Source organism: Nicrophorus vespilloides, unplaced genomic scaffold, assembly GCF_001412225.1.
Source record: "Nicrophorus vespilloides isolate i.1.1-1 unplaced genomic scaffold, Nicve_v1.0, whole genome shotgun sequence".
Taxonomy (NCBI): domain Eukaryota; kingdom Metazoa; phylum Arthropoda; class Insecta; order Coleoptera; family Silphidae; genus Nicrophorus; species Nicrophorus vespilloides.
Genome location: NW_017100114.1, coordinates 325778 through 335979, shown reverse-complemented (window position 1 = coordinate 335979; position 10202 = coordinate 325778). Strand labels below are relative to the sequence as shown.

The following is a 10202-nucleotide window of genomic DNA, read 5'->3' as shown; positions in this document are numbered from 1 at the left end:
ATGATGATTGAGAGCGGCGTCTACTTTATCAATAATTCATAGCACATCATATTTCACCATCACGTGCACTTCAATACAATATGCAATTATTTTTATTACTTTTTCAATAGTTTTTATTTGCATTTCTATATTTTCTATTTATTATTTTAATAAACAATTGTTCAAACAATATTTTTGTGTTTTATTTATTGACCTTTCATTTAATTACAAATAAAAAATAAAGTTTAAATAATTGAGTAACTTATATATTCATGATAATAATTATGTAATTAAAGTATAATACATATGTCGTACATAAATTGAATTGGCACGACAATATGTTATTTATTCTCATTATTATATTAAAAGTTCAAACAAAAGACTTCTAAACTTTAGACATAATTTAACTCTAAATATAAGGGTTACCTTTGTTTCAATTGTCTTAAAATTAAGATATTAGAGGTTTTTTTTTCGCTTATTAAATTTTTCTACCTATATTTAATATTTTTCATATTTTTGCACTTCATATTTATTTATTTTGAAAATTTCCGTTTTCAGTTTTTTTTTATAAGTCAACTGTTTTATTACTTTATTTTATAATCAGATGAGGGTAAGTGTTGTCCAACTCGTTATATAATATACTTTGGTTAATTTTGTTTGATATATAATATACTAAACTTTCTGTTTGAAATTGGTCCCAATCAATATAATACACATTCATAAAATTGACCATAGTAAATGAAAAGCAGGTTACATTTTTATTTTTTTTATTGAACTTAATACATTTATATAATATTTTCTTTATATTTGGTTTCTTTGTTTGCAAAGTATTAGTCTTATGTAATTGACTTATTTTTCAAATAGACTATTCATATACAGTTGTAACATTTTTTGATTAATTAATTGATCTTTATATAATAGTGATTATATATTAATTTTAGTAGATATCATATTGGTATATAATTTTCCTAATTAATTGAGACACAAGTTGAAGATACGTTAATCGTTGAATGTGCGCTTCTTCCCGTAGCAAAGATATCCTTCTACCCAGAGTCGTCAATCAAGGCGAAGAAGACCTGCATCATAAATAACATACCGTTCACATCTCTGTGCTCGCTAAAACAACATTAACTACGGGTAACAATTATAGGTATTTTCAAGTTGCATGCAGACAACAGCAAATTCCTAACTTCATAAAACCAACAATTACGAAGAACTTTCCTTGATTTTAATCATAATGGGAAGATGCTGACAGGTTTATAGGTTTAGACTTCGATGATATTTGGGTGTTGGGATAACTCGGCGGTACGGTCTCCTTCCTCGACTATACCGACAATCCAACAGTTAGCTTCTTCGTTCATCCTTACAAGATCCTCTCGGAAATTCTCGATGCAATCCTTATTGATGGATATGAGCAAACCACCTAATAAACAAATAATTAGAATACGTTTTGTTAGATTTGTTAAATTAACCTGATGTTTCTGGTGAAGATCCTCGGAGTAACTTCTGGGACATGCCCATCGCTTCTGCCATTTTCAAGACATTCTTAATAACCGGCATGGTATGAAGAATGAATTTTACATTATTCTTCTGATACTTGGCTAAATTTTGCGCATGACCCAAAATACCGTATCCAGTCACATCGGTAGCAGCGTGACAGTTATACTTGTGCATTAGTTCGGCCGCTAAAAAATATATATGTTTAATATGATGGAAAGTTACATTTTTTTTTAGCAATACCGTCTTTATTTAGAGTCATCATGAAATCTAGTGCACTGGTATGGGCGGCATGAAGTTCGCTTTGGGTGAAGTGTTTTTTAAGATTTTCCCATTTATCCGCCTCACGTGCTCTGATCTGTGCTAGACAAGCGATTTGGCCTCCCAGTGGTTTCGTTAAGATCAGATAATCACCAACTTGTGCGTTTATGGGGCTGTAATATTTTAACTTTAATTATGAATACAATTAATATTTGGTATCTACCTAATGAATTCTTTTTCTGTAACAATCGCTGTTGCTGTGCCACCTATCATGCACCATGGATTTATAACAATCTGATTTAACGAGATGTTCTTTATATCAGCTGACATAGCGACGCTCTGTAAATATAATAACATTTCATTATAAGCTTTTTTATAAGCTAGTGGTACGTTTCTAGTACCTTCATTCCAGCTATAATCGTTGGGATAACAGCTTGTTGCTCTCCCGGTGTCATTTGCTCGCAAGCTGACATAATAATATTTAGACTGTCAATTTGGGTGACGCCAATAGCGAAGAGGTCACTCAGAACGTTTGCGCAGGTTACCCTACCTGCAAATAAAAAAAATTCAATTGACCCAATGACCTTCAAACGATATTGCGACGTAATTTACCCATCAGGAAGGCATCGTCGATGAGCGGATAGAAGAAGTCGGTGCTTTGGATCATGAATAGATTATCGCGAAGGGGTATCACGCATGAGTCTAAACCTATACCTAGTGAAGACGGAGACTTTGTTAATGCATGCATTCAACAGATGTGAGCTGCGAGCTGGGCGTTGTTTCCAGAGTCTTACCTATCTTATTGTCTGCATTGGCACCTTCGTCCTCCCCCAGAAGTTTTGTTAAAACTTCCTGGGGGACCTTACATCCTCATCCCCGTAGATCCGCAAATTTGGTTAGTTCCGTGACGTTACTCATCACAGCGCTAGCGCTAGATATCGACGCGCCACGATCCATCATGTTTCCGTACAAAATGAAGCTCTCATTCATTTTGAACACGACTGAATGATATTGAGTAATCTCGCTGTATTTATAGGCACGGATTTTAGTGGGGGGAACGTAGAGCAAGCGCGGGAACTTTAAGGTTTATATATCATACATGCATGTATTTTCATCTCAAAGCAAGCTAATCACATTATCTTTAAATAAATACAACATCGCTGAGCGATTAAGAAGTAATTTACACTAATTAATCTCTCTAAAATTGCTTTGTCATTAGCATCAAAATTTAGGTCAAATGAAATTCCTACTTATACTTAAGATATAATTAATTCATCTTAAAAGGAGATAATTTTGATATAGATAATTGAGGTCAAATGTCTTACTTACATCTAGATCTAGAAGTATCGGCAACGTGGTACCTACCAAAGCAATTTTAAAGTGCTCGCGGGCAGTATTTTAAAGCCCATTTTTATGTTTAATTAATATGTTTAATTTGATAATTGTTTAAAATTACAACATTATACAAAAATTAGAAAGTGTCTAAAATTTGAATCATTGCGATTTTTATGTGTTAGATGAAAACTATAGTTGATATTTCGAAGCAATGTTACGCAACAAAAATGTCGTTATCGCAAGCTATAGAAATGTGTTAAGGATAAGATAAAAGTTTTTTATTTGTTGGTGTTCGTAAATGAAAGAGTCGTATATATATGATAAGTTTTATTAATTTCAAAGATGAACGAAAACATAATAAGAAACATGTAATGTTCAGAGATAAATACAAATACAAAAAAATAATTAAGTAACTTAGTAGTTCAGTCTTCTAACCATTTTTTAGGTGTGAAATCAAGTGGTGTTATACTGCAGTATACCTTTCTTTGTAATCTTCTTGAATCAACAAAAAACAAAACAAAAATTCAAAGTCCATACCAGGTGATGATACCAGAAGTATGATTCGTAATATTTGTACAAGCGAACTAAACAATTACACTACAAATAAATAATCTTACTAGTTACAATAGATTCCAAATTTGTTTAACAGTAGCTAACATTATTATTTTTCTCTCGTTTTATTAATTAATTAGTTTAATATATTTAAATTCTCTAATACATAGCTTAAAAGTAACACAATTATGATTTTATTTTTAATAATTCTTATCATTGTTTCAATTTAATATGTTGTTGTTGTTTCCTTTGTGTACGTGTGTAAGTGTTAGTTTATACAAGTATAAGTAACACGATTAGAATGGGCCCCTCGACATTGTGTTTAATTATGAACGTTTTAGAATTGGCGGCAGTAGAGTGAGGTGGCTCCAAAAAAATGTTGTGTGTCTTGGCCCCAAAAACCGACTACCATATGATGATACTAGAGTACTTGGTGTATAATTAGTACCTGAGGGTCGTTTCTTATTAATCTTTTCTATTATTCGTGTTTTCTTCGCAACAGCTGAAAGGGCCTACATCAATTCATCATAGCGTTCCCACTAAAGTAAAGGAGGATTACCTCTGTTCTGTTATATAAACGTCATCTCTTCGTTTCAATCCAAACGTCTCCTTCAGATATTTATTTATTTATTTATTAAGAGGAGCTATCGTTCAACCATTGATGCACCAGTCCATTATCAGCGGTAATCCGCAGCTCCGGATCCGGTTCGATCATGGCGTTGATCATAGCTGCAAATGGGATTGCGTCTACCCTCTTCCATCCATATTTCTCTACTAGTACATCCTCGGTTTTCCAAATGTGCAGCAACGGCATTTCGCAGATAATCAGGTTTCCTTGTGGATGAAGAAACATTTAGTCGTGAAGCATCCGGTAAGTATCAACTTACCAGTGCTATCGAAGTATCTATGCGAGCGCCTTCCACGGGAGGCAATATAAGGAGGAATACCTCCTAATAATTCATATATCAAAAGAATGTGGTCTTCGTTAGAACTAAATGTCTGTGTGTGCCTTGGATTGAACAGGTATTCTCCAGTAGCTAATTCGAATGCTATACATCCTACTGACCAGATGTCTGCTGGTGTATTGAAGTCGGCTCCTAGCAGAACCTCGAGTGCCCTATACTGCTTCGTTTGAATTGTGCCTTCGATTTTATCAGTCTTAAATAGAAGTACAATATTTAAAGCAGCTATGTAAAGTTTCAGAAATCAATTTACCGTCCAGCATGCATTGCCCATATCGGCTATTTTGACTTCGATTTTTGGACTAACGTACAGTTCGCTTCTGGTGCAGATTTTCGTAGTTTCTCCATCGTTCGTAAGATCCGATAAACACGGGAATGAGGAACTTCGTTGAACACGTTCGGGCTCGTCAGGGCTCATCACAGGATTACTATATGCAAACTTGATTAAAGTTTCGAATGATTGAGTAGCATAATTTTCAGAAGAAACTGCAATAAAACCATATATCTAACAGTGTATTCTTAAGTACTTTATGATACTCACTATAACTTCTGGGCATAGGTAAACCGAGTTCGGAATATCTCGTAGTCTTATCAACCATGTTTTTTATATAAGCGTCGTTTACTTTGATAAGTATATTTTCTGGCTTCAGATCAGTGTGGATTATTTTGCATTTATTATGAAGGTAAGATAGTCCTAGAAGTACCTGAAAAATGTATTTAGATTTTGGCCTTTGTTATTATTGTTAAGTTAATAAACATACTTGTCGTATGATACATTTAACAGCTCCTTCATAAATGCCTTGATAATGGCTTTGAGTAATTAAATGAAGCAGAGATGGGCCCATTAATTCGAATCCGATGCATACGTGATTACCATTTATACTGCTGACATCAAAATGTTCCACCATTTCAATGATGTGTTTCCTGCCTGGATGATCGGAGCCAATTCTTCGGAGTTCTGTAAGCAGCGAGATCTCCTCCTTGGCCATATTATCACACAAATGAACAGCCTTTAAAACTTTTATAGCGACATATTTTTGGCTGAAATAAAAACATTAAGTTGTTGCTTGTATGTATGTGATAGTGACTTACTCCTCTCTATTATCTGAACATAGCCAAACGGTCGAGAAGTGTCCAAACCCAAGTTTACGAAGGACGGTATAGGTACCCAATTGTTCACCAATCAAAATGGGCTTATAGCCGCCCTTCTTATACTCATTAAGATTTTCTTGGGAACAATTTTGATCCGAGGGCCTTTGTTTTAAATCATCCTCAGTGTATTCGCATGCAGGCTTCCCTCTGTCGCAGCTGGAACGCAACAGAAATATATTAAATCACCATTTTAAAATAGTGTACAACGATTTACGAAAACTTTGCTGGACATGAGGTTGATTTTGCTTTCATTGCTTTGATCTGTACATGCTGCGATTCATGCTCGGTATGTGCGGGTTCTGTTAGAGGGGATTTTGTGGCGTAAGAATGGTGTATATGTTTCGCGCCCTCCATTACAAACGATACACAGAAATGCAGTGAGAAAGTAAGGAAAAACACAACATAGTAATTCGTCCGAGGCACTTCTAGAAGCGAGCCTTCGTCTAAGGTGGTGTTGAATGCTGGGCAAAACAATAAATCATCGTTTTCCTCCATTTTTCATACGTTTTGTTTACGTATTACCCGATCACTGCGTACTGGATTGAATTTGAATGATTCCCGCCGATTCCTTCCTCTTTCGAAAAGGAGAGTTTTGGCACGGTTTCAATTTACGAACTTTTCGATAGCCGCACGCACGTCACCTAGCATTATGTAATTAAATGTGTTCTAATCAAAGGAGTCCAGCGACGAATGATCTGATCATCATTCAAGACCTATCTAACCAGATTTAGAGGGACCTGGGTTTCCTAGCTGGAGCATCTTTGGATTGTTGCTGGATGCTGACGCGGATGCATTCTCAGCGAATTGACTTTCAAAGCAACGCGGAATCGAAACTTTTAGGGCTCTCGACTTATTTCGGGGCCGGCACGCAGAACTCAAGTGCACAGACACAAACAAATCTGAATTATTGTGTTTAAAAATGGACACGCGGATATTTTGGACCTTGGCCGACTGGCGCGAGCTTATAATTCGGATCTAGATGGTGCTATTTATTGCCGTAGGTTATTTAGGGCCCCTAAAATGTTACAGTTAGATGGAGATGGATTCACGGTAAGGATGTAAAAGTAGTATTTTAAAATTAGCGACATTTCCGGTTAAACAGGATAGTGTTTTTGTTGGGATCTAGGCAAACATATACGCTATGCAGTGTGTCTATTGCCTACATTCGTTACTTACTAGGAGCGCGTTTTGTGCGACGATGGGTCGTTCCTGCGGTGTATCGGTGATAGCGACAAAGACGTGTAGTCGATGGATATGTCATCGATGGAACTGGTGGCGTTGAGCTCTTGTAAGGACAAGAGGTTCGATCCGCCATTATTTTTGCTGCGATAAAAAAAATCGTCTCGTTGCGACCTGTTTTCGTAGAGCTCCTCATACCGGATGCGGTATGCCCTCGGAAGGATGTTGGTCTCGGCGTCGGCGGCCCTCTGAAACCTGTAATTTTTCTCCGCTGCAAGGACTGAAGGCTGCTGCTCGCCGATGACCGCTGCCCTAGCTCTGGATGGGTTCTCCGTGGCAACTGTTTCGGGGGCTTCCTGATCGCGGCTGTTAGATCTCGAGACAGCTCCACGGTTCGAGGGCTGCAGATTGGGGACTTCCGGAGCCAGGTTGGGGCCTGTTCTTCACACCTTCCCAACGAAATCCCGAACGACTCTTCAGACGCGTACGATTTTTGGTGCCTGTCTTTCAGGACCTTCAATGAATCAGTCATAATGAAACTTGCGAATGTGTTGGTGATATGTATTGGATCGCGACATAGGAAAATGTAAGGGCTCTGGCGAGGACCACGAAGGACTGCAATCGCCGAGGAGCGAGCGCATGTGCGACCTGGAAAAACGCTCAATACCCGACGCCACGCCAGGCTATTTAATTGATTATCCAAATCCATCTATATCCTTATACGCATTGTCGACTAAAACCAAACCAACGAAGCAAATGCACTCGAATTATACAAATCGAGTAAAACCATTAATTTATTCGAAGAATTCTGAATGTTATTCGAAGAATGTAAAAATATTGCGCTGTTCGATTTCAAATGTCGTTTGTATTCTGTCCCACTGTCGCCGCACGCAAGTGAGCCAAGGTCGATGTCTCTGCTGCCTTCAAAATTCACGTGTACGTAAATATTGGAAACAAAATTTTAAAGCCAGTCAAATAACAAAATTTTTATGCGACACAGCACTCGGCATGTGGGTGTTCGGTTATGGTTCGCTTATCTGGAAAGTGGATTTTCCTTATGAAAAAAAGTTAATAGGTTATGTGAAGGGATTCTCTAGACGTTTCTACCAGCATAGCACAGATCATAGGGGAACGCCTGAAAAGGTGAGCCAAAACAAAAAAGTTTAATACTGAAACCAACTTCAAACTTTTTCAGCCAGGGAGAGTGGTTACGCTGATTGACAGCAGCGCTGATGTAAGTGCGTAAATATCAAGAAGTTGTTCAAAAGTTTAAAATCATTTGTTTCTTTAAGGACGAGGTTTGGGGTGTAGCGTACAAAATCCGCGATGCAGATGTGGCCGATGTGGTTGATCACCTGGACTATCGTGAGAAGGGTGGTTACCAGCGCAAGTCTGTGGTCTTCCACCCCAAAGATCAAACGATCCAGCCCTTTGATATCACCATTTACGTAGGCACCAGCGATAATTTCCAGTACGCCGGAGAGGCAGACCTGGAATCTATTGCAAAGCAGATCCATTGCTGCGTTGGGCCCAGTGGTCCAAATACCGAGTACATCTTCAATCTGGCGATGGCAATGCGTGACATTGCGCCCGAAGTCGACGACGACCACCTCTTCACATTGGAAGCGATGGTCCAAAGGATTTCACATTCCACATAGTATTTTGTTAATAAATTATTACTTTTGTTCCGCTTAAATGGACCTAATCACATTAGCTCAAAATTCATGAATACTGTGCGATACAGAGCCAATTACGTTTGCTATAATGGCCAACTATGGATACCTCTGTGCGTGGCTATTCGAATCAATTACGCTGTAATACGCAATCCTGTACAATAACTAGATTATAAGAGATTAGCCACGGCCAATGGTACGGTTTTGATTCAACATTGAAAAGCCCCCTATAATTACATAAAATACAGTTACGCAAATCACTCGGTCAGGTGATAAACAGCAATTATTCGCATAATGCGAATACGTATTTCCAGCACTAACGAACGCCACACTCAAGTAGTTGCTCAATTTTCTTGTTGCGACGCAATAACTGCTCGGTACAGGATAAAGTCGTCCAGCTGGGTGAAAGGTATTTAATGCATCCACTTGGCGCACTTAAGTGGTAGTCCTTGCCTATGACAGATTAATCAAAGTCGCGGCGCGGCAAATGCCGTGATATATTTGTTTTCATTAATTGCCTTCGCGCTAATTACAACTGGCCGCGAAACAACATTTTCATTTTCTCGATGGAAACTTACATTTTTCTTTTACTACTTGTTCTCTACTTTATTCCTTTCCTCTAGTCCCTAACCGAAGGTTGACAAGTTTTGCAATATTTTATTAGATGGTAATAACGCATTTCTTTGTTTTCCATACAAAGCATTTTCCTTGGAACGTTCAAATACCCCGCTACTCGTATTGATCGTCAACAGTGTACGTGTGGTTGCATACCAAACAACACCAGGATTTATTTTTTTTACATTCTTGATCACTTCTTGGTATAACACAATTCAGTTGTGCAGCAGTCCATGTAAAAATAAATTAAAACTATTAATGTTCAAGCCAATATTAAAGACATCGTAGCTAATAATTACAACACTGTTTTGTAAATTTGATATAATAATAATTGAAAGCATTAAATAAAGCCGTCATTTTTAAAAACTAGTAAAATTATATTAAAGTCACAATTATGCAATAATTTGTTAAAATTAAAACAATATAAGTATACGTGGCATTAGATTTTAATTGTTTTCTTAGCAACTGATGATGTTGCATATTACCAGAATATTTTATTAAGTATAAAACTAATGGTGCTTTTGTAATACGAATATTGTAAGGATAATATTTTCAAGGAAAGTATATAGCTGAATGATCTTGAAAAGTTGACTAACTTGGAACTAATAGAAGGAAAGACCAGTAGGATATAGGTAGTGTGGTTGCACTACACCTTGTGTGTATTTATGAGCAAATCCGTAACTTTCTCCTTTAAAGCATTACAGAAACACACACAGAAGTGGTTTTCCTTTAAGTGTAACTTTTCTAACTTCCATCTAGATCGATTTGGACCGTAAATTGTTGGGAATAATTAAAGGCGGAAACGTCGAGAGCTTGGCTCTAAATTTTCCGGGTAACAAACGCGAGGCCATTAATTTATTTAATGCTACCGTCCAGTTTGAATTCGCCGGATTTAATACACACACTATCATCATAAAATCAGGTGGAAGCAGTAAAAGCGACTTGATATCGCCCGGTGCTCGTGCGGCTCCCGTATTCATACTTTAGTATAATTACC

At 37.2% G+C, this 10202-nt stretch overlaps 3 protein-coding genes across 4 annotated transcripts; 1 reads left to right on the top strand and 2 right to left on the bottom strand.

Annotated features, from left to right (window-relative positions):
- Positions 1-785: 785 nt before the first annotated feature.
- Positions 786-2761, bottom strand: LOC108568726 (selenide, water dikinase-like). The gene is made up of 7 exons (XM_017929963.1): positions 2532-2761; positions 2350-2451; positions 2139-2287; positions 1961-2076; positions 1720-1910; positions 1452-1664; positions 786-1402 (listed from the first exon to the last, which is right to left on the bottom strand). The coding sequence occupies exons 2-7, from the start codon at positions 2402-2404 to the stop codon at positions 1245-1247; spliced, it is 882 nt and encodes a 293-aa protein (XP_017785452.1). The 5' UTR covers positions 2405-2451; positions 2532-2761; the 3' UTR covers positions 786-1244.
- A 728-nt stretch (positions 2762-3489) lies between these two features.
- Positions 3490-7449, bottom strand: LOC108568721 (SRSF protein kinase 3-like). Its single transcript, XM_017929958.1, has 8 exons — positions 7406-7449; positions 6915-7358; positions 5679-5894; positions 5348-5627; positions 5128-5290; positions 4840-5072; positions 4512-4782; positions 3490-4458 (listed from the first exon to the last, which is right to left on the bottom strand). Exons 1-8 carry the CDS (start codon positions 7447-7449, stop codon positions 4259-4261), a joined length of 1851 nt encoding a protein of 616 aa, XP_017785447.1. The 3' UTR covers positions 3490-4258.
- LOC108568754 (putative glutathione-specific gamma-glutamylcyclotransferase 2) lies at positions 7277-8613 on the top strand. Of its 2 annotated transcripts, XM_017930026.1 has the most exons (4): positions 7277-7853; positions 7918-8060; positions 8113-8151; positions 8210-8613. In XM_017930026.1, the coding sequence occupies exons 1-4, from the start codon at positions 7730-7732 to the stop codon at positions 8573-8575; spliced, it is 672 nt and encodes a 223-aa protein (XP_017785515.1). In that variant the 5' UTR covers positions 7277-7729; the 3' UTR covers positions 8576-8613. The 2 variants fall into 2 exon arrangements, with proteins under 2 accessions (XP_017785515.1, XP_017785514.1); XM_017930025.1 differs by having other exon boundaries at positions 7277-8060.
- Positions 8614-10202: the final 1589 nt, after the last annotated feature.

Excerpts from the sequence above, each read along its gene's own strand:
- LOC108568726 (XM_017929963.1), bottom strand. The coding sequence starts at position 2,404 with ATGATCCAAAGCACCGACTTCTTCTATCCGCTCATCGACGATGCCTTC. Across the intron at positions 1,911-1,960 it reads ACAGAAAAAGAATTCATTAG|CCCCATAAACGCACAAGTTG; the intron begins GTAGATACCAAA and ends AAAATATTACAG. Across the intron at positions 1,665-1,719 it reads GATGACTCTAAATAAAGACG|CGGCCGAACTAATGCACAAG; the intron begins GTATTGCTAAAA and ends TATATTTTTTAG.
- LOC108568721 (XM_017929958.1), bottom strand. The coding sequence starts at position 7,449 with ATGACTGATTCATTGAAGGTCCTGAAAGACAGGCACCAAAAATC. Across the intron at positions 5,628-5,678 it reads TGTTCAGATAATAGAGAGGA|CCAAAAATATGTCGCTATAA; the intron begins GTAAGTCACTAT and ends TTTTTATTTCAG. Across the intron at positions 5,073-5,127 it reads ACCTATGCCCAGAAGTTATA|TTTCTTCTGAAAATTATGCT; the intron begins GTGAGTATCATA and ends GTTTTATTGCAG.
- LOC108568754 (XM_017930025.1), top strand. The coding sequence starts at position 7,557 with ATGTGCGACCTGGAAAAACGCTCAATACCCGACGCCACGCCAGGCTAT. Across the intron at positions 8,061-8,112 it reads ATAGGGGAACGCCTGAAAAG|CCAGGGAGAGTGGTTACGCT; the intron begins GTGAGCCAAAAC and ends AAACTTTTTCAG. Across the intron at positions 8,152-8,209 it reads TGATTGACAGCAGCGCTGAT|GACGAGGTTTGGGGTGTAGC; the intron begins GTAAGTGCGTAA and ends TGTTTCTTTAAG.